The 23,482-nt window shown below is 42.4% G+C and overlaps 1 protein-coding gene across 3 annotated transcripts in view; it reads left to right on the top strand.

Annotated features, from left to right (window-relative positions):
* Positions 1 to 23,482, top strand: part of NF1 (neurofibromin 1) — a 206,496-nt gene that overhangs the window by 171,291 nt on the left and 11,723 nt on the right. Inside the window, exons 43-56 of one of the 3 annotated variants that reach the window (XM_066578842.1) lie at positions 1,194 to 1,255; positions 1,340 to 1,454; positions 3,623 to 3,724; positions 4,886 to 5,026; positions 6,908 to 7,037; positions 8,359 to 8,490; positions 9,702 to 9,837; positions 12,142 to 12,299; positions 12,778 to 12,918; positions 13,000 to 13,130; positions 18,654 to 18,754; positions 19,240 to 19,382; positions 21,805 to 21,851; positions 22,941 to 23,157. In XM_066578842.1, the coding sequence (XP_066434939.1) occupies positions 1,194 to 1,255; positions 1,340 to 1,454; positions 3,623 to 3,724; positions 4,886 to 5,026; positions 6,908 to 7,037; positions 8,359 to 8,490; positions 9,702 to 9,837; positions 12,142 to 12,299; positions 12,778 to 12,918; positions 13,000 to 13,130; positions 18,654 to 18,754; positions 19,240 to 19,382; positions 21,805 to 21,851; positions 22,941 to 23,157 (1,756 nt within the window). Of the gene's footprint in view, positions 1 to 1,193; positions 1,256 to 1,339; positions 1,455 to 3,622; positions 3,725 to 4,885; positions 5,027 to 6,907; positions 7,038 to 8,358; positions 8,491 to 9,701; positions 9,838 to 12,141; positions 12,300 to 12,777; positions 12,919 to 12,999; positions 13,131 to 18,653; positions 18,755 to 19,239; positions 19,383 to 21,804; positions 21,852 to 22,937; positions 23,158 to 23,482 lie in introns of all 3 variants that reach the window. The other 2 variants (XM_066578839.1, XM_066578844.1) reach the window with 2 other exon arrangements.

Here is a 23,482-nt window from a genome sequence, read left to right as displayed (position 1 = left end):
ATCAAAGACAAACGTCCCCTGGTATTCATGCTAACAACGCGTTTCGAACTGAAGAGTTCTGAATAATGCCATGATTAAGAACTCTTCAGTAACGCGTTGGTTAGGACAGTATTATGCATACTGAGGGTCTGTTTGCCTTTGCTGTCTTATCTTGAAATAAAACCAGGGTTTTTCTTCATTCATGTGATAGTTTGATCACTTGTGCAATACTCTGCAGTTGCAGTGTATTGTGCCAATGCTGTCATCTTCTGATCCAAGCTGTTGCAGGCAGGTGTCGGTTGTGTAACACAGCCTCCACATTTGGCACCTTTTCGACTTCTGCTGTTCGAGTACAGTGGATGTCAGGAATGGGATAAAAATCAGAATTAAGTGTGTTCTTGGTTTTATGAAAGCAACTCTCTGGTCACAGACAAACAGATATGGTCTTTTTGCTTCTCTTACTACCTGATGCACACTGTGTATAGGTAGTTTGAGAAGCTACACGTTGGTGTAATTGGCTGGTGTGTGAGTAGTGTGTAGTATCTTAAGTTACCAATGCACTGCCAATGTAGAGTCTGCATCAGGTATCAGAGAAACAATGAAACTATCTTGGTTTGTCTGAGACCAGAGAGTTGCTTTAACCCTTTCCAATCCAATTTTGGATTCACAACATTATAAAACGGCGCCATCTGCTGGCTAAAGCCAGTACTACAGTATGTGACATGCCAGAGAAGCTCCGACAGTGAGCGGCCCGTATTATACAATAAGAATACCCTGTTGGACGTTTTGCAACATTGTATCTGTACAGGCTTCAATCAGAATGTCTGAAGATGTCCGACAGTGGATTGGAAAGAGTTAAAGTAATATCAAGTATTACCAAAAACAGCACCAGTCTTGTCCATAGGAAGTTTTGGGTATTGCAAAAATACTCCGCTTCATGGACTTATTTGGTGTTGAGTGGCACTGTTAGACACAGCTCATGGAAGAGCTGGTCAGTCGGGGGTCCTGAGCGGCAGACCCCAGACGATCAACTGTTGATGACCTCTCCTGAGGATAAGTCATTAGTAGTATTTTCCCAAAATGCAGTACAAAATAGTAGGTAAGTTACCTTGGTCAGCATTCTGCAGATGATATCAAGATCGCCCAATGAATGCAGTATCTATTACTTCCCTTCTGTGATTGTATGCTGGGTCTAATGTGTGTTTAATTTGTAGGCCTGCATGAGAGATATCCCAAATTGTAAGTGGTTGGACCAGTGGACTGAGCTTGCTCAAAAGTAAGTACGACATGCACCATAATACATCCAGTTTATGTTTTTTATGCCAGTCTTCTAGTTTTCCTCACAATATTCTCTCTGTAGGTTTGCATTCCAGTATAATCCATCTCTTCAGCCTCGAGCACTTGTAGTGTTTGGGTGCATCAGCAAACGTGTTTCTCATGGACAAATCAAACAGATCATTCGCATCCTGAGCAAAGTAAGTGTATCACAGAAAGGGAAATATAAAAACAATCAGTGGAAACTGCCATATACTTACTAACACATGAGGGCAAACATGCACCAACCTCAGCATGCAGGCAGCCATACTGCCAAATGAGGGAGCCAATTACACCTGCGGAGGACACTGATGAGACAGCCACTCACACACAACCTCCTATATAGAGGGGGTGGCTGCTTGGTGTATACTCCTGCACAGAGTGGATACAAAGTAGCAGACCTTTTGATACATGTAGTACACCATGCAAACAAGCAACCTATTAATGACGCCATAATAGTTCGGCGGGTTGCCCTGCACCTCAAACAGTGAACCACATTGGTACTGTCACCCTGGGCTCCCCCGGTGTTTAAAGCCGTACGGCATGTAAATAATGCATAATAAATGCAAGGTGTTAGTTGGATTTTGGCCAAAATGTTTGCGCTCACAAGCCAATCGTCAAGCTTCCTCACCTTTTGTGCTATAAATGTATCACAGAAAGAGAAATATAAAAACAATCAATGAAAACGGCCATGAGCAAAGTAAGCATCATATCTTGGACTTTGTCTAGATTTGCAGTGTGTTTTAAATCAGGAAAAAAACTTTTTAAAACAATTATTTGTGTCTTCTGAAAAGCTATATTTGGTGCAGATTTGATTCAGAAGTAGCCTGTACTATACCTTAACCACAGCTCCCATCTGTATATACACGCCTCATCAACAGTTTTTCAGGTTAAATTTATGATTAACCCCTTAATGATGTGGCCTTTTTTTCCCCCCGTTTTCGCTTTTGCCACCGGGTGTCTGCTGTAATAAACAGCCTGCACCCACGACGTATGATGATAGATAGCTGCGGGATCGCTCTTCATACATACTTGACCTTGCAGGACGTAACTGTACGTCCTATAGTGGGAAGGTGTTAAAGTAAGAACAGAAAAAAATAAAGCGGAGAGCTGTACTTAATGTGTATCTGCTTAATAAAAGGTAATGTATTAACATGTTTATTATTCATCACGTCCTGCTAGAAAGCTGTTTTGTTTTCTGCTTTTTGTCCCTTGTCCGGAGTCATGGGCTAGGGCATGTATATTGCCCTAAAGTGAATTATTCATGGTTCTTCAATTTCACGCTATAAGGCCGCCTGTCAACTGGCATCGCGTTTTTCCGCCGTGTTTTTCCACCCACAGGCAAGCGGATTTCCGCTGCGGCAGAACACTAAAGTCACCGTGATTTTCCACTATGAACCTATTATAATTGATAGGTTCATAGTGGAAAATCGCAGCGGATTTCCACTCATGTACATCGGGCTGTGCTTTCAATAGTTATCCTATGGAAAGCGTTTCATGCGTTACCCACATGCGGATTATCTCCGCAGATAACGCAATGAAGAATATCCAAGTGACTCTGAGATTGCTTTTTGCTACACATTTTTAGTTGTCCATTTTAATTGATGTGTTTTACTTAGAAAAAAAAATGAGAGAAAATTGTTAAAAATGTGCATTTTTCTTTTTTTTTTTTTTAGTTTTTGCTTGTAAGACAATCGAACCACAGAAAATAGTTAGTAAAGAACATTTACTGTGTGTCTACTTTATGTTGATATAATTTTGGGGGAACCACATTAAGGCCTCATGTCCACGGGCACGCATGGTTTCCAAGTGTGGAATTCCGCAGCGGTTTCCACCCGTGCCCGCAGCCACGAGGCCTAAAAAAATGTTCTTACTTGTTTGGAGCCACTGCGGGTCTTCTCTGCCCACTGCCGGATCTACTTTCTTCTACATTTTTCAGTTCCGGGTGTGCTGCGGATTGGACGGCTTCCATTGACTTCAGTGGAAGCAGTCAGTGCGGGATCTACACAAAAATGGAACAAGCTGCGATTTCTTTTTCCCGTGCGTGTGATCCACAATGACATCCACAAGCTTTTAATTATTTTGCGGATACTAATGCTTCTCTATGTGCAGTTTGATTTGCTGATCTCCCACGTGGGTTCTGCAAATCATATCTGCCTGTGGACATTTGGCCTAAGGGAGAAGTACATTTCATAAGGGTATATTAAATGCCTATCAGAACTTACAAGCTGCAGTAGCTGCACATAATTTGTGCTTGTAACTTAGTTTCCTTTTTTATTCTTTGTTTTAGTCCTCTGTATTTTGCTTTGATACAATATATTTATTTTAGGGACTCGAAAGCTGCTTAAAAGGTCCTGATAATTACAATAGCCAAGTTTTAATAGAAGCCACTGTGATAGCACTAACCAAACTACAGCCGCTTCTTAACAAGGTAAGAGTTGTTCTAAACAGAAATACTTTGCAGCAGCCTTTTACAGCAGTCACAATACTGTCAACTTAGGTTTGTTTCAGTTATTCTGAATGTGAAGGAGTGGTTTACCACCACCTGCAGCAGACCAAATCCGCTGAATAGGAAGTTTCTTTCTTTCTTTTAAATTAAGTTAGTGTAGATGAACTTTCTAATGACTTTTTAGAATGAAGTTGTCGTTTGTACATGAGGAATAGCACTATTTCTGGCCCTTATGACTGCATTTTTCACCAGTTTTTCCCTCTGCAAGTGCCGTTTCTAATTCTACGTTTTCCCTGAGCTTTAAGGATTGAGACTAGTTGCTATGATGTCTCCCATACAGTGCACACTGAGAAAAGGAGTTTCTGCTTCCCTATCTCTATCTCTTATATACAGAGTAGCAGCATAGAAAACATTGCAGAGAAGTACTGAGCAGTGTAGATGTGATTCCAGCAGCTGTTAGACAGTAGATCACTAATAGTTCAGCGACATCTGTGTCTCTTTGCTCCTCTTTTTCTCAGCTCCTCGCACCCCCTCCCCCACCCTCCATACACTTCTATGGGCAGCATGTAATATGATCTGTTAACCTGCCTTTTCTACCAAAACGCATTTTAGCCATTTTTAGCGTGAATGAATAGTATAAGGGATGGAGGAGTCCGTTAAGTGAGGAAAGAAGCATTAAATTCTGATAAGTTGTATTACAAAGTTTGTTATGTTTGCCTGCAGTATTCATTTATGAAAAGTTTGCTGAATGCTGGGTGACCCTTTAAGTTCACTTTACACAGTTTGGATGGAGTGAAGAAATATTTTAGCTTTTACAAGCTCATGTTTCAAATAGCTTGGCAATAAAATAGCCACTTGTTACTGCTGAGCCATCTTTGCTGTGGGCATGCAGTAAAAGTGATTCACTTCAGAACTTGTATTGATACATTTTAATATCCATATGTAAAGACTGCAGAAACAATTGATATGTTTTCACAGATTTCACAACTGTTCACATAACTAATTATAAAATGTAGTTAAGTCATTGTCCAATAACTCCATTCACCAAGTGCAGTCACCAGGATGAACTGGTATTTGTTGGCTAACGTAAGTATTAACTAAGCACACCTGGGACTAGTTACTGACTTGTCAACCTCCTCCTAGGATTCCCCTATGCACAAAGCCCTCTTTTGGGTGGCTATGGCAGTACTGCAGCTGGATGAAGTTAATTTGTATTCAGCGGGTACAGCTCTTTTGGAACAAAACCTGCACACATTAGACGGCCTTCGAGTATTTAATGACAAGGTAAGTTAAATATTATTGTGATGTGGATGAGCAAGTATTGTTGTGACTGGTTATTAAACATGTTCACATTCGGTAGGTTTCTAGATACGTTTCTGTATATTTTAAAAACCACTCACTGCCCAGTAATGATACGGTCTTGAATCATTGGATACTTCATTCTGTTTAAGGGAAATACAGCAAAAAGATGTTCACATCTGAGTTCTATCAACATTCTGTGAGGGGTTCTGTCGGGGGTTTCCATTACTTTTGATGATGCAAATAGATATCTATGCAAAAGATGCAACAGCACGCCAAAAGCACCAAGTGATATGTCGTCCCATCTGCCAGTCATGTGCTTCCCCTCCAACTTGCTTCACCCCTTAGACGCAATGTAGCGCCTGCCATGTGCACATACTGTCTGCTCTTTACTACAGCGCAGATGCAGACAGCATATGTATGGCAGGCGATATTATATTTCATCTAAGGGGCAGGGCGATCTGGAGGGGATGCCACGTGATCAGCGGAGGGGATGCCTTGCTGCAGCGATAAACACTGCAATCTTGGGTTATGTGACTGCGGAGGACAGTGAGGGTCAGAGGCGCAGGTGAAAATAGTGTGTCATTGCTGAGTCAATTGTATAATGCCAGCAAAGCATTGCCCCGTATTTATTGTTGACTGGACAAAATAGTACATAGTTATGAGGAAGAAACCAGCTACAAGTTGAACGGAGACATCTGCAGAGCTAAGAATTATGTTCATTTTCCAATTACTAGAAGCTCTCCAAATATCTTGCACTTTCGGGTTCATATTTCATATCCTAAATAATAAAGTGATGTATTTTTCCTTCTATGTGGGCAGAGAACTCCTCTTTGGAGATGATTTTTCATTTCAACCCCTTAGTGACAAGCTTATTTTGTTCCTTAAGGACCGAAGGATTTTCATCATCACATTATAAAAGCTATACCTTGTTGACCTAGCCATATGAGGGCTTTTTTGGCTGGGAAGTGGGGGAATGGGTGTACATTTTAATGGCACCCTGTAGGGTACATATAATGTGCTATATAATTTTTCTATAATATTTTATTTGTTGGGGGAAGGGGAGGGATGGAAAAAAAACGTCCAGAAACTCTGCCATCGGTTTAGAGTTTTGCTTTTAAAGCGTTCATCATTTGGTTAAGAGAACACGATAATTTTATGTGGATCAGCAGTATTAGTGCGATACCAAGTTTTTATAGACTTTATTAGTGCATTCTACTAAGCCTATGACAGCAGCCTATTCAACTCCACAGGCGGAGTTACATGGCAAGCATGGAAGCCTTTGTCAGGCTTCCGGCTGCCATGGGAACCTATTGGTACTTTGCTATCACATTGTGGGGTGACAGGGGGAGGGGGCTCTGTCTATCTATTTACATAGTTCAGAAGCTATTAATTGTGGCATGTAAAGGGTTAAACTGCCAATATCTGAGGTTTCTCTGCTACTGGCTGTTAAAACATAAGTCTGGCTGTCTGTGGTTAGCCAAGCCACTGCCTTAAAAAGATGTATGTGCAGGTTTATAGCCCATTAGTTTGGTCAGTAAAAAGATATATTGCGGTCTCTAATGGGTTAAAGGCAAGTGCTCTTTAAAGAGGTTTTCCCAGTACTTAAAATAGCTTCACAACCACTCTGCCATTTCTGCTTACTGCTAACCAGGACATGTGACTGCTGCAGCCAATCACGGGCTATAGAAGGTAACTGCTGTGATTGGGTGCATCAGTCACATGGCAGAAAGTATAGAGTGGTTGTGAAGCAATTTTAAGTGATGGCAAACCCCCTTTATTGTTGCGTGCAGACTGTACTTTGTGGAGGGAATGTACATGATTGAGTTGTAAATATTAATTGAAGACTTGTTTTCTCTTCTGCAGAGCCCAGAAGAAGTGTTTATGGAGATCCGTAACCCTCTAGAGGAATGGCATTGTAAACAAATGGACCATTTTGTTGGCCTCAATTTCAACTCTAACTTTAACTTTGCACTAGTTGGACACTTGCTAAAAGGTACGAAGATTTTAAGATTGCAACACGGAGTGGGTAGTTAATGAGCCTAATGAAGAAATCAATGCCTCAAAACCATTACTAGTAAATTAGCACTATCGGCATGAAAGTATAAAGGCTGACCACGGATTAATTTTGTTGGAGGGCACAGAAACCAAGGGAATAGACTGTTTACTGTCAGCTTCATAGAGGCAGTAGCCTTTACCCATGGTTTCTGTGTCCAGTATGAAGAGTACAAGAAAGAGATTATACAATGAGGTTGGGTCACTGTGGTGCATTGGATATGAGGTTTTACCAGCTGATGTTACTCTGTAATAATGGGATTATGTATGTGGAATTGTTTGAAAATTACCTATTGTTTAAATCAAGTTTTTATGTTTAACACATTTTAAAGAATGTATATGGTATTTTTTCTTTCTTTAACCCCTTGGTGACTGAGCCTTAATGACCAACTAGTTTTCCATTTTTTATTTTTTCGTCATTGCATTCCAGGAGCCATGTTTTTTATTTTTAGTTTTAACGGCGTTCACCATGTAATATAAATGATATGTTAAATTAATTCTGCAGGCCAGTGTGATTATGTCAATGCCAAATTCAAATAGGTTTGTATTTTTTTTTGCAACTTTCACACTTCAAAAAAGAAAATGTATTTTTTGTTTATCGCTGCATTCATAAACCCCTAACATTTTTATTTTTTTTTCGTCAACAGTTGTACTTTTTAATGGTACATTTTGTTGATCCATGTGAAGTTTTGTGCACTTTCTACCTGTTTTTTTGTAAAACTGGATTAGCTATTTTTGCCATTTTTTCCTCCACAACATGCACCGTGCAAGTTAAATAATGTACAAACCCAGCGATGCCACATGTGTGACTTTTTTTTTTATCCCAGGAATGGGATAAATGGAAATAGGCTTTGACTTTTTTTTTTTATACCCTTCTAACTTTATTTTTGTCCAACTAGGGGACTTGAATATCACCAAATGTTAGCATATTTTTCATTACAGAGGTTTAGCCTCATAGGCAATGTAGCTGGCAGATCCGGAGGCTGTATTCAACCCTCCAAGTGCCATAGCAATCTGTCGGACCCCGCAATTACATCGTGGGGAGTCTAATGGGTGAGAGAGAGAGCCCCCTTCCTCTGTCAGCCTTTTACAGCCGGGACACTATAGTTATGTACAGAAAATAGAACTTAAAAATATATATGCATTTCAAACAATTAGAAAAGAGCTGTTACTGTATGATTCCAATTAGTAAAAATATATAGGTGATCCATTACATTTTAAGCTAAACTGATAAGGTTCTAAGTACATTTGCATTTTTTTAGGCTATCGACATCCTTCTCCTACCACTGTGGCAAGAACAGTGAGGATCCTTCACACTCTGCTTGCACTGGTAAACAAACACAGCAATTGTGATAAGTTTGAAGTGAATACTCAGAGTGTTGCTTATTTAGCAGGTAAGAATTTAGTTGTTTATGCTGTTTCACTTAGTGCAGATCCTGCATGACTCTTCTGGTAGAGAACTCTGATCTGTGTGTACTGCTCTATATTCTTTTTTGGACTCCATGGGTAAAAAAGATATTCTTCCCTAGAAACAGTGCTTCTAAGGATAAGGCCAGTCTCACACGACCAGATTTAAATTGCGGAATCCACGATCGCCACCCGCATAGATGCTTGCAGAAATAGAATCGCACCATGTTCTATTTTAGTTGCGGATTCCACATAGAAGGCTTTCTTTGACTTCAGTGGAAGCTGTCCGACACGCGGCTCATCGACATTTGACATTGCAGATTGGTCGCTGCTTCCTGTGTCACCGCCTAGTGATGGGGTGGGAAAAAAAGATTTTTTAAAAATCTGCAGAATCCGACCCGTCCATGTGAGACCGGCCTAATACGTTCATACATATGGTGTATGATAAGGCATGCCACAACCTTTTTTTCTCTGCATTTCACTAAATCGGAGGCACAGAAGAGAACTCGTACTTCTCCATGGCTATGAAAAAAATAAATTATATTATGACTGTGTGTATGAGCCCCAAGTCATTCAAGTTTCTGGATCTACTGGAATACAGCTGATGTTTCTGGAATGTTTTTGTTTCATTTGCCCAGCAATAGCTTCTAAAAGAATATTGTCCTCTATAACTAGTTTAATCTAATTGCGAGTAGTCCCAATTCACGGATGATTAGTCCAGGAGTTGGGACTCCTAATACTTCCTAGAATGCTGTTCCCCTTCAGCTTACATTGGAGTCTTCTGCATCTCCCAGTTGGGCTAACAGCACACACAATGAGATCAGCTGGACTTGAATAAGTTCTGTTGGTTCTAGTGGGAGCATTGTCTGCAGGTGGCATAAGATCTGTATTTTCTCATGTCATCATTGGATCTCTGTATTTTCCCACAGTGCAGAATTCACAATTGACACATTTGTTACAGTACAGTCAATATGGATGGGCGATTGACAAATGCCTATCTTTTTATGTGCAAATTAGAACATCTAAAACCTATCCCAATCTATGGCAGACTTTGCATGTGAACACTGCTTTAGACTGAGGAATTGGAGAAAAAAAATGTTCAATAGTTGTAAAAAAAACTACTAATAAAATTGCATGTTAAGTTTCTTTGCTTTTTAGAGGCTTGTGTTCTAACTGATGTTCTCTTGGTTATTTCTAGCATTGCTTACAGTGTCTGAGGAGGTGAGGAGTCGCTGCAGTTTGAAACACAGAAAATCGCTGTTGCTGACAGATGTTTCAATGGAAAATGTTCCTATGGATACATATCCAGTGCACCACAGTGACCCCACCTGCAGGTTATTGTCTTATCTATACTTTATACCGGTCATCAGCAATGTACAATAAAGTTACATTCCCTATAAAAAGTTCTCGTATCATCGGATTGTTAGTAATTCTGGTTTTACTTATTTTCTTACTATATAAATGAAAATCCTGAAATCCAGCAGTTTTCACAGTGACCAGTAAGCCTAATATTAGCCTGAGAATTTCTGTTCTGTAGGCCACTTTTCAGTAGACATTTCACTATCATTACAGGCAAATGTAAGCTAACACCTATCCAACTGATATACAAACACAAGGCGCACTAGTGATAACTCACTTCTTCTTTACTCACGGGATGAGCGCCAGGCAGTGGCAGGGCTGCCCAAGTCCTGGCTTATTTCCCTGCTTTCCACACCGCTGAAGATTTTGGTGTGAATTTGTTTTAAAATCTGTGTGTTACAGGAGGATTTTAATGGGCATCTACACCAAAATCCATAGTGAAGTGGAGAGCAAATAGAGCCAAGACTCGAGGGAGAGCTGTCATTAACTGGTTCACAAAAATTTGTCTATTTTCCCCTTCAACCCCTTAGAGGAATGAGCAAAATGTCAGAAGAGCCTAATGGGGATTTTTGATGCAGATTTCACCCCCTCATTTGAAGAGGGCAATTTTGCACTGTACAAAACCAAAAAACTATCCCAGTATATAAAAAGCATGGCATATTGGTGATGACTTACTATTTACATGCACATGGTATAGTTTGACGTGGAATCCACGCCATTATTTACCAAATCTGCATCCAAGAAGTGCACCAACCTCTAGTCTATATGACACATTTTTTTTCCATGCACACATTTGAAATACTTGTATAGGGGGGGGGAAAAAAGGGCATATTTCTTCTTAATGCAGATTCTTTATCAGGAAATCCATATGTGGATTTGCCCCATTGAAAATGGCTTAATCTTCGTTCTGATACATGGGAAATCCAAGTTAGTGCTCACACTGCTGCCTGATCAGTCACATCTCTTCCACCGCTGAACATTAGGGCGTTGTGAGCAGTAACAATAAATGAGTCATCACTGATGGGAGCCGCGCCACTTCCTTCACTCTACGGAGCTGGCTGACATCACTAGAAGTACAGGTTAGCTGGGGTCATAAGAGCGTGAATAATTAGTAAGGATGGCTGTACGCAAGACAACTATTGGCTGAAAGATCGTTCTGCGAACAATTTTCACCAATACTTGCGGACCCCTCAGGTACTGAGCGAGAAAGCCCTCGTTAGTCACTTTGTTTTAACTCTTTGAAAACAGTGACTAGTGAATCCCTCTTACTAAGAGCTCTCACACGAGCGTTTTTTACCACGTATTGTGCACACGGGTTATGCGTGTGTAATACACGGTAACTAACTTTGCTTTACTTTCACCGGTGCTTCTCACACAGTGCGAAATGCGTGTGGAAAAAAGAATACAGCATGCTCTATTTTGCCGCTTATTCCACTCGCGTACACGCCAAGATAGTGTATAGGGGTTTATCGGTGTGCAGCAGTACGCAATGCATTACACTCGTGGAAAACACTTGTGTAAGAGAGCCCTAAGTGTAAACAGAGAGTTTATTTTTAAACAACCACCCATTCTTCATAATTGGAGGATGGCCGTGAGAAGAGATCTCTGGTGCATTCCGCCTCCACTCACTGAACAACTGCAGTAAGAGCGATCGTCGTGGGCACGACTGTTGGGCACTTCTTCCCTCACCCTCCCCTTGTGTAGCAGTAGACCATACATCTCCTCCCCTCATATACAAATCTACCCTCTTCCTGTCATTAGTTCCACAGTCTGCCTGGCTGCTGGGTTGTACAAGAGTCTCAGCCCCCCAGCTATCACTGTAATGGGACACAGGGCAAGCCTAAAGAGTCAACAGTTGGAAATTTTGAGTAACATATAATTACAAATATTTTTATATAAAAATATATGAATTTAGAGGGAAAAAAGCCTACAAAACTGCCCTTTTGCCTATAACAACCAAACCCGATGTAGTTTACATTTTTTAAGAGCACTATAGGTACAAGAGTAAAGTTACAGTGTGACTGGTTGCTTATTCGTTAGACAGATTTAATCAATCTACCCAATTGAATCCTTTTTACTTCCGTATTAAAGCACATCTCTAGAAGAGTTCACAGAGCTGAGCAGCGGCTCAGACAAGAGATTAGAATAAAGTATTAATTCGTATTCACTGTAATGTACAGATTCCCTTTAGGTAAATTTGTTTAGGCATCCAAATCAAACTTCAGTTTCAGTTTAAGAATTGTTACTCCAATTAAATACATATATCCTTAATTTCATAGAACGCTGAAGGAAAATCAACCATGGTCATCTCCAAAAGGGTCTGGAATGCACCTCGCTGCAAGCTACCCCACAGTTGGACAGGTTAGCCCACGGACAAGAAAGTCTATGAGTCTAGACATGGGGCAGCCATCACAAGCAAACACTAAAAAACTTCTAGGTAGGTCAAACTAAAGTACAAGAATGTGGTGGTGTTTTTTCTGTGTGTGTGGTTCTTTTTTTATATTCAAGGGGTTTTCCAGGACTAAAATATTGATGACCTATCTGAAGCATAAGTCATCAACATCAGATAGATGAGGGTTCACCACCTGGGACCCCGCCAATCAGCTGTTTGAAGAGGCCCACTTTTCTAGCCAGTGATGTCATGATTTGTTTGTCACATGGCTGTTGAGCATCACAGTCTCAAGTGATGACATTGAGCTGGTATACCAGGCAAAATGAATGGTACTGTGCCTGGTATGCAGTGACGAGATTGTAGCAATCACCCAAGAGCTGCGTCCTCTTCAAACAGCTGATCGGCAAATCCTCAACCATCATGATAGTGATGACCTATCCTAGGGTCATCAGTATTCCTGGAGAACCCCTTTATTATGTGAAGTGTATGCTTTAAAAACAATCCAGTTTTACTTTAGATTCAGCTATGCTCCATGTTTTAGGCACAAGAAAAAGCTTTGACCATTTAATATCTGACACTAAGGCTCCTAAAAGGCAGGAGATGGAATCTGGTATCACTACACCTCCCAAAATGAGGAGAGTAGCAGAGAACGATTATGATATTGGTAAGTATGTTACATACAGGAAATGTTGACATCTGTAAAACTCACCCTGTTCTCAAGTCTTAGTTGTTACTTCAATTTCAGATACACCGAGAATATCATCCCCTCAGCAGCATCCTCACTTGCGGAAAGTATCTGTATCAGAGTCAAATGTGCTCTTGGATGAGGAAGTTCTGACCGATCCGAAAACCCAAGCTCTGTTGCTGACTGTGCTTGTAAGATGTCTTTTGTCGTTTTGCTTAATGATTTTATTTCATTACTGTGTAAGGGCGAATTCAGACGAGCTTTTTTTTTTTTTGTGCCCACAAAAAGGCGCATTTGATAGAACCATTGGTTTCCAATGGTGTGTTCACATGTTCATCTTTTACAGGCACAAAATACTTGCACTTGCAAAAGATAGGTTAGTGCTACGTGGAAAGATTCCCCACGGGAAGTCCACTCATTACTGAACACCGTGACAGCACTGTCACAGTGTTCAGTGACAAGGGGACTCCCCATGGGAATGAATTCAATGAATGGCTGAGTGCTGCTTCTGATTGGCTGAGCGCTTTGACCAATCACAGGCCGTGCTCAGCTGTCATTTAATGAATGGCTGAGCACTGCCTCTGATTGGTTGAGCGCTTAGCCAGTCAGACACGGCCCTTTCAGGAGGCGGGGATTTTAAAGAGCTTCAGAACACTTCCGGGATTGCAGAGACAAGGCGTGCCGGAGCCCCGACAGCGGTGGAGAGCAGAGTATTTTTATTTTTTTTATTAAACCAGCTAGGGATGATTTTTCAGGGAAGGGCTTATATTTCAAGCCCTTCCCAGAAAATCACTGTGGGGGTTGCCAGCATCTCATTGTTTTCAATGGGGCCAGCGGCAGTGGCGCCGGCACCACTGAAAGTAATGGACACGGAGCTTTGGTCACGCGCATTTTTAACATGTGTAGAGTGTTTTTTGGTGGGGTTTTTTTTGGCGCACATAGGTGCGCAAAAACACGCTTGTCTGACTGAGCCTTAACCCCTTAGTGACCAAGCCTGTTTACGCCTTAATGACCAGGCCAAATTTAGCAAATCTGACATATGTCACTTTAACATGGAAAAACACCAGAAAGGTTTTGCATATCCAAGCGATTCTGACATTGTTTTTTCGCCACATGTTGTACTTCATCTAGGCGGAAAAAAAAGACCGATAGAATTTGTGTTTATTTATTAAAAGCGCCAAAATTGGGAAAATTTTGAAAAAATCGTCATTTTTTCACATTTCCAACTGCAATATCTCAAATATGTGCAAACATAATATAGAAATTTTTGCTAAGATTTATATTTCCATCCGTTTACTTTATTTTTGGCGCACATTGGAAAAACTTTCGTTTTTTTAACCATTTAGGAGACGTACAAATGTAACATTACTTTTCAGCATTTTGAGGAACACTTTGTTTTCCTACACCAAACCAAGATTGGAAAGGCTCATAGGAGTCAAAATGATAGATACCCCCACAAGTGACCCCATTTTAAAAACTACACCCTTTAAGGTATTCACTGAGGGGTGTCATGAGTATTTTAACCCCACAGGGTTTTTTTTAGGAGTCAATGCAATTTAGAAGAGAAAAACTAAAATTTCATATTTTTGCAAATATGTCATTTTAAAGACAGGACTTTTTTCTATAGTACACATGAAAATTAGGATTTGCACCCCAGAATGGATACCCCTGTTTGTCCCGTGCTCAGAAACATACCCATTGTGGACCTAATCTTACGTCTGGATGCACAATGGGGCCCAAAATGAAAGGAGCAATCGGTGGCTTTCGGAACAGAGATTTTGCTTGAAGGAGATTTAGTCCCCATTGCCCACTTGTAGAGCCCTTGAGTGACCAAAACGATGGAGAACGCCCACAAGTGACCCCATTTTGGAAAGTAGACCACTTAACGAATTTATCTAGGGGTACGATGACTTTTTTGACTTCACAGTTTTTGAATGAATCTAAGCCAAGCCGAAGGAAAAAAAATACGATTTTCATTTTTTGGGTAATTCTGTCATTTCAAAAGCAGTTTGTTTTTTTTGTACCGCACATATATGAATGAAGACTTGCACCCCAAAATGGACACCCGTGTTTGTCCTGTGCTCAGAAACATACCCATTGTGGCCCTAGTATTACGTCTATATGCACAATGGGGCCCAAAATGAAAGGAGCAACCGGTGGCTTTCGGAACAGAAATTTTGCTTGAAGGAGATTTAGTCCCCATTGCCCACTTGTAGAGTCATTGAGTGACCAAAACGATGGAGAACCCCCACAAGTGACGCCATTTTGAAAAGTAGACCCCCTAACGAATTTATCTAGGGGTATGATGAATTTTTTGACTTCACAGTTTTTGAATGAATCTAAGCCAAGCAGAAGGAAAAAATTATGATTTTCATTTTTTTTGGCAATTGTGTCAATTTAAAAACTTTTTTTTTGGACCGTGTACATAGGAATGAAGACGTTCACCCCAAAATGGATACCCCCATTTGTCCCATGTTCAGAAACATACCAATTGAGGCCCTAATCTACTTACAGGACACATGGCTAGGCCCATAATGGAGGGAATGCCCGCTGGATTTCTGGGCAGAACTGAATAAATTCAAGGCCCCATTGCCCACTTATACAGAAAAAAAATTGACTTCCTAAAAATAATCCCTCCCCACCCCCGCCATCCCCATTTTTTGGCACTCCCTAAATATTAGATAAAGGTAATAATATAAACTGCGTTTTATGTCCGAAGACAGGGGTAATTACGGAGACTGCTTGGGATGGGCACATGGGGCAAGAAAACCCGGTATCCCCCCCCCCCCTCCTCTCATGTATTTTAGGGGGTATTTCATAACCTCAGCGGCGGGTATGGGGTGTAAAAAGTGGCGCTCTGTGAGGCTTTGTAATTTTGCTGCGGTGCGGCGGTCTCACAGAGAAGGCGCTCAACAAGCTGCTCCTGGAACTGCAGGAAGGCGAACGTTCCCGGGGCTTCTTGTAAATTACGGATTACAGGTAGCGGTCTGAATAACGCCGGGCTCACGTAGCCGTAGGCGGAATCTGCTTGCGGAGGCGCGCAGCGGATTCCAGCTGTGAGCCCGGCTGTGACCCTGCGTACGGCCGCGTAATGTACTGCGCATAACTACCTACTCACACAGGCGGTTTTTTGTTTATATTTCCCGTGCCGTCACTTAGAGATGACCCGGGTACCCGCAGCCCGTTCACAATGTATTTGCATATGGGCTGCGGGTATATCTGCGGTCATAGAGCACAATGGGCTCTAGGTCGCGGATATCCGCGGTAAAATATAGCATGCCGTGTTCTGTTTTCTGCGAGTGGATTCCGTAATTCCGACCCACCAATTGGGGGGAATTGTGTAATCCAATGCATGCGATTGATCCGTGGATTACCGCTGATCAAGCGCATGCAGAACCCGTAATTCCTCTCCGGTCATGTGTGACCGGCCTAATGTTAGTTCGCTACTTTATCACGTGACCAGGGACCGTTCAGCAAGGCCGCCGGTCACTGCTCCAAGCACTCAGCGACCGTTGGCCGCTGGGAGCAGGGAGATTTAAAATTTCCTGGGCTCCCCGGCTCCTGCGAATGTGTCCGGCATTTTGCCGGCGGGCACATACCCAGTAGCTGGCAGGATCCATGGAGGATAATCGCGTCTAGATTCAAATGCGGAAGCCTCCGAGAAGATGTTTCATCTCCTCTCACCGATCGCATCGGTGAGGGGAGATGAAACTGCCACTTTTTAAAGAACTTTTACGTGATCGCCATAATGCATAGGATAACGGCGATCACGTGACCAGTAACCGCATACCGCGGCTCCCCGTGACATCTCCAGGCTCTTGGCTACCTTTGGTAGCCAGCAGCAGGGAGATTTTATATTTCTTGGCCAATATTTCACTTTTGCGCATGCGTCCGCCATCATGCTGACGCGCGCATGCGCCGAAGCTTGGGTAAGGTCCGCGGATCAACATCCCATCAGGGAACAAATCCGGGACCTTGGGTATGTAATTTCATCCCCTCTTACGAATACGATCCGTAAGGGGAGATGAAACTTTAACTTTTTAAACTTTTTTTAACTTTTTTTTTTTTTTTACTTTTTAACTTTATATGATCACCGTTATCCGATGGATAACGGTGATCATATGACTGGAAACCGCATACAGCGGTCCCCAGTCATATCTCCCTGCACTCGGCTATCTAGGACAGCCGGGTGCAGGGAGATTTTGAATTTGCCGGGCTCGCCGGCTTCTGCGCATGCGCGCCACATCGGCACATCGCAGAAGCCAGCGGGGGGTCCCGACACCGGCCGGAGGACATCGGCGGACCTGAGGTGAGTAGTTTCACCTCCCCTCATGGATCGGATCCATGAGGGGAGGTGAAACTTTTCTTTTTTTACACTTTTTTTCACTTTTCCGCGATCGCCGTTATCCATTGTATAACGGCGATTGCGGTACCGGGGACCGCTCACCGCGGTCCCCGCTGACATCTCCTGCCTCCCGGCTACCTACAGGAGCCGGGAGCCAGGAGATTTTAAATTTCCCGCGCCGCCGGGCCTTCTGCGCATGCGGCTGACGTAATGCCGCCTAGCGCGCATGCGCAGAAGGACGGCTACGGGGCCCGAAGCATCGGGACAGCGGGGAGCCGTGCCGCGGACCTCGGTGAGTAATTTCAGCTGCTCCGATGGATCCGATCCATCAGAGCAGCTGAATCTTTAGCTTTTATTGCAGTTTTATTTACTTTTTTGCGATCGGCGCTATCCATTGCATAGCGCCGATCGCAATGCCGGGGGGGGGGGGGGGGGGTCCCGAACAGCCCGGGATGACAGCTCCATGCTGTCGGCTACCTGCGGACACCGACAGCATGGAGCTGTCATGTCCACAGCCCAAGGGGCTTTATTCTCTGCAGGACACATGTTTTTACGTCCTTATAGAATAAAGCCCACTTCGGGAGGACGTAAAAACAGTATGGGCTGGTCGTTAAGGGGTTAATGCAGCGTGTTTAGTAAAGGTCCAACTTTACATTGTCAGCATTCCCTTAATGCAATGTTGTTGCTGCACTTTTTACATGCAGGAGGTATCAGCAAAATATAGCTGCTGTTTTATGTGAATCTAGTGTGTAGAGAATAGAATCTGGATGGTGTCTCTGCCCAAACTCCATGCACAAAATACAGACTAAGGGCTTAAACAGACAAACGTGTGACGCCACCTAACGCGGAGAATAGAGCTATTGATTTCAATGGGTTCATTCTCACTTCTTTTCGTGTGCCCATTTTCGCACATGCACGAAAAAGTAGGACCTGCTCTATCTTGTGCGTGTTTGCAAAGAATCCCATAGAGATCTATGGGAGGTGCACAAATACGTACATCTGCCCACGTGAGTATGTATTAAACACAGTTTATGCCAGCGATCACCGACACCTTTTAAATCAGGGCGGGGTGATTCACCCGCCCATGTGAACGAGCAGTGCCTGTGCGAATACGCTCAGTATTTGTGCAGACACAAGCGCAAAATACACTCATTCTCTACGCAGGAGCGAGCGTATTGCGTAACGTGTTCGTCTGTTGCAGCTCTATATGTTCTGCTGCTACCCTGTTTTATTATAAGCATCACTTCCACTCCTTGCGTCTTGCATATACTTTGTGCTGTAGTGCCTTGGATTTTGCTCATATCTGATGTTCAGGAACTCTTACGCCTCTGGCTGTGCATTATTTGAGACTTGAATTGTTTGTCTTTAGGCTACACTTGTAAAATACACTACAGATGAGTTTGATCAGCGTATCCTTTATGAATACTTAGCTGAAGCCAGTGTGGTCTTCCCCAAAGTGTTTCCTGTGGTGTAAGTATCTCACGTTTACAAACAGTCATTTTACTGTTTTATCTCAATTGTGTAAAATATGATTAAAAAATAACATCATGTCTCTAGACTTTAGGAAGGTCAAAAACAAGAACGTGATCCTCTTAAGGCTATATTCACCTCTGTAACACCACAAGTATAAACTATTCTGAGTATTAGTACCTCTGAAGTTACTACTTGAGCAATTTTCTTACAACCTTTTTTTTTTTTTTTTTTTTTTTTTTTTAAAGGGGGGGGGGGGAGAATAAAGTTATTATGGCACAGCATATAGTCTATACCACGCTATTCATAGGCAAATTAACACCTTTTAGTCTTCAGTGGCCATAACGTTCAGATCACTATAGGTCCTAGCGAACCAATAAACCACTGTTGTTGTGGCCTTTGATCATGAAAGGGTTAAGAATTGTTTCCTCATTGTGTTAGAAGTGCTTCAGCTATAAGTGTTCTAACTTCTTCTTGGATTTCAGACACAACTTATTAGACTCCAAGATCAACACCCTTCTTTCATTGTGTCAAGACCCAAATTTACTGAATCCCATACATGGGATTGTACAAAGTGTGGTGTACCATGAAGAGTCTCCTCCACAGTATCAACCGTCTTACCTGCAAAGTAAGCTTCAAGTGTTTGGAATTTGTTCCCAGAAGTCAGTCAAGTGGTATAAAACATACAGAGAGAAAAATGTAAATTGTAATTAACTAAATATTCAAACTAAATGAAAACCTAAAACAATAATCGGCTAAACAAGGAGAATCGCAGAAGAACACATACAGCAGAGGAACAATGGGTATAATGTTCATTAATAATGTAACACCCATTCTAAAGACCACTCACAAACGCCCTGAAACCTTTAGCTTAGTAAGTCACATAGGTGTAATAAATATAGCCATAATGCAAGTGGTCAAAGGAATATACCCATGTATCTGTGGATATGTGAGCCCCAACGCGCATTTCGCCGCCTTCTTCAGGGGTGATATATAGATGTCGGGCGTTCATGCCGCTATACAAGTATCGCCATTCTTTGTATTGACAGTAGTTATGTCGAGGCAATATGGGAAAGTATCTAAGCAGAGGCTTGGACAGCAGTAATGTCTCCCTGAAGAAGATTGTGAAACGTGTGTCGGCTCCCATGTCCACAGTTACATGGGTATATTCTTTGGACCACTTGCATTAGGCCGCCTGCAGACAGGCGGGTCACATCCGGCGGCGAGAATTCTCGCCGCGGGACCCGACCCCAGTGCCTGCAGGGAGGAGCGCGTACTCACCCACGCCTGGTGGCCCCGGCACTTTCATGTGCCGGCAGCCGGCGCATGCGCAGACCGGAGCCGGCGGCCGGGGGCAGTGACGTTTCTCTGCGAGCCCCGCACAGAAATAGGACATGCCGTGGTTTGTTTGCCGCGCGGCCAAACCACGGCCGTCTGCATAGGAGTGCGTATTGTAATGCACTCCTATGCAGGCTTTCAGTGGCGATAATCCCACCGCGGGATTCCTGCCCGTGTGCAGGCGGCCTTATTTCTTAGTTTTGAACATTTTTATTTATTTTTTATTTAAAGTAAAGAAAGCACAGGAGCATGGTTACAAATAATATAGTAGTGAGGCATAAATGAGTTTACAATAACATCGCGTAAGCATGTCAAAATGGCCGCTGCATTATTGCTATATTTATTACACCTGTGGCATATTGAGCTATAGATTTCAGATTATTTGCCAGTGGTCCTTGGAATAGATGTTATGTTGTTGATGAATACTGTACCTATTGCTTTCCTGCTGTCTGTTTTACTGAAATTCTCCCTGTTTACCTGCTTATTGTTTTAGTCTTTTTCTTGTTTGAATATTTAAATAAAATTGACATGCTTGTATAGTGTCGGCTTTGTGCTCCCTTTCTTGGGTTGCTTATGGTAGATTTTTGGAGTAGCTACCATATTATGTTGTTTTTATTATTTTGGGGGGGGGAGAATATGTAGCTTTTTCTGATGTCTCCTGCCCCTGATGTTGGTAGTTTTTGCTTTTAGTGATAATATTCAGGTGTAATTCACTCTAATTGGGGTAATGACAACTTCATTAGCGTCTGTCCTCACTGTGCATACTGTAATGGCCGCTATAAGTGCCAATGGGACAATAACCACCACCACTCCATTCATTTCAATTGAGACTGAAGACAATGATCTCCGGCAGTCCAATTAAAAGGAAATGGAGCTGCACCACACATACCTGAGGAAGATCCTATTTTGGAGTTGAAACGTGTTGTCTGTTATAAATGTTGATTTTATTTGAAGCTAGCTGGGTAATTTCAGCAAAAATTATTACAAAAGGAGAGTAAAGAAAATTAAGCAGATAAGTGATACAAATAAAGCAAGTCCTTAAGTATAAATGTCAGAGCTGCTGGAAAATGCAAATCACTTTTTATGTAGAGGACAAGAGCTGCTTCAGGGTCCTGTACAGCACACAAGGTACCAGACAATCAGATGGAGCCCAGAGGTGCAGCTCATCCTGGTGCGCAGGTAAAGAGCAGTACAGAACATGTAGTAACACGCTCTACTGTAGAGAGGCGCTACTCGACAGCCAATCAGTGCATGCACTTCACTTATACAGGGGTTTTAAAAGTGAAATGCCAATGCTCATTGGTTTGTTGGTTTGATTTTCCAGCAAAGCGCATGTGTTCTTGTCTGTGGATTGCTCACAGGGAGGTAGGGTGGCTGGGGGAGAGCGTTCTCCTCATGTCCCTCCCCATTCTCTGTAAGCAGTTGTTCAGTATTAAACGGCTGTTGTTTACACTAAACGGCTGCTTGTTCCGTTTTCAAGCATGCTGAAACTGAACGACTCTCGCTCAGTCATTCAGCCTCTGCATGCATTTATATTGGACATTCAAAACCCTGCGCGAGTGCTGGGTTTTGAACTACCACCAACGATAATTGTCTTGTGTAAAAGGGCCTTAAGACCAATGTAATTGAATGATCATTGTAACCAATTTTCTAATGCAATAAGACATTTAATAGCTTTTATATCAAGCTCAGGATTATTTTTTCTGTTGCAGGTTTTGGATTTAATGGATTGTGGAGGTTTGCTGGTCCTTTCTCAAAGGTAAAGCATATCAATGTGTACTTCAGTGCAATGTGTATGCTATGCATGACATGACAAAATCTTATGCCATTTATGTAGAGTTATTCATAAATCTAGATTTTCAGTAGAATTGCACCATTCAGATTATGTAATAGAACAAAGAATAGAAATGAGCTTTTGGTGGCATAATATTTACTATTCTGGTAGGATATAATTAAAGAGGTTTTCCAGGGAGAATTTTATTGATGACCTACCCTCAGCATAGGTCATCAATAGTTGATCAGCTGGGGTCTGTGGCTTGGGACCCTGACCTATCAGCTAATTATGCGCCCGCTAACAGTGCCACAAATGCGCAGGGGTCTAAATGGAAGCAGTGGAAGTCTCTGCACTGACCTCTGTGTAGTGGCCGGCGCTTGTAACTGCAAGTGCAGCTCTCATTGAAATCAACACAAGCTGCGCCTGCAGTTACAAGCGCTGGCCAATTCACAGAGGTCGGAGCAGAGATTTCCACTCTAACCCCTGTGTAATTGCAGCGCTGTCAGCGGACGCACAATCAGTCAGTGTCTTGAGCTTCAGACCCCAGTCAATCAATAGTATACTCCCTGGGAAAACACCTTTAAGCTTCTCCAATTTGCCATTAACAGCCGCCAACCTATTTACGCAGTACCAACAGTGTGCATCAAATATCTGCATTGGCATGGTTGGCAGTTAGAGATGAGCGAGCATACTCGCTAAGGGCAATTACTCGAGCGAGCATTGTCCTTAGCGAGTACCTGCCCGCTCGGAAGAAAAGATTCGGGTGCCGGCGCGGGTTAGCAGTGAGTTTCGGGAGAGAGTGAGAGAGAGATCTCCTGTCCGCTCCCCGCCGGCACCCGAATCTTTTCTTCCGAGCGGGCAGGTACTCGCTAAGGACAATGCTCGCTCGAGTAATTGCCCTTAGCGAGTATGCTCTCTCATCTCTATTAGCAGTACAATAACTACACTGATTGGTACCATGCACTACTCATATGAATCAGTACTTGCTGTACTTGCTGTTTCATGCTGCCCACACCTGTAGTCCTAAATGCACATGGAACTAATGATCTCTTATCCTTTTTTTTGTTTCAGCAGCAAACCCAAATCCCGGACTACGCAGAGCTTATAGTGAAGTTTCTTGATGCCTTGATTGACAAGTACTTACCTGTTATTGATGAAGAAGCCAGTGAGGAGTCACTGCTGACGCCTACATCTCCATACCCTCCTGCTGTGCAGAGCCAACTGAGTATTACTGCTAACCTTAACCTGTCCAATTCCATGACCTCCCTTGCCACTTCCCAGCATTCCCCAGGTTGGTTGCACATGATACAATCAAAGGCATATTTGTCCAAAGAGACCATTTAGTGTTACTGTGATAAGATGATTGTGGAAAGAAGTGTCTTCATTGTTTAGGAAGCGGTTTACTCATCATTGAACCAAACATTAATTCTTAGCCCTTATTGAGAAGATACACCCATGGACTATTTTGTAATATGGGGGCCATTTGGCGTTCATGCCGAGCAAACCATTTATATGTGATTGAATAAACAATAGATTTTTTTTCACCATAGAAGCCAGAATTAAAAGAAAATGTACTATGAAACAAAAAGTAAGGGAAAACATTCAATGTGTAGTTT

Source organism: Eleutherodactylus coqui, chromosome 1 (assembly GCF_035609145.1).
Source record: "Eleutherodactylus coqui strain aEleCoq1 chromosome 1, aEleCoq1.hap1, whole genome shotgun sequence".
Classification (NCBI taxonomy): Eukaryota; Metazoa; Chordata; class Amphibia; order Anura; family Eleutherodactylidae; genus Eleutherodactylus; species Eleutherodactylus coqui.
This window is presented reverse-complemented; position numbering and strand designations above follow the sequence as displayed.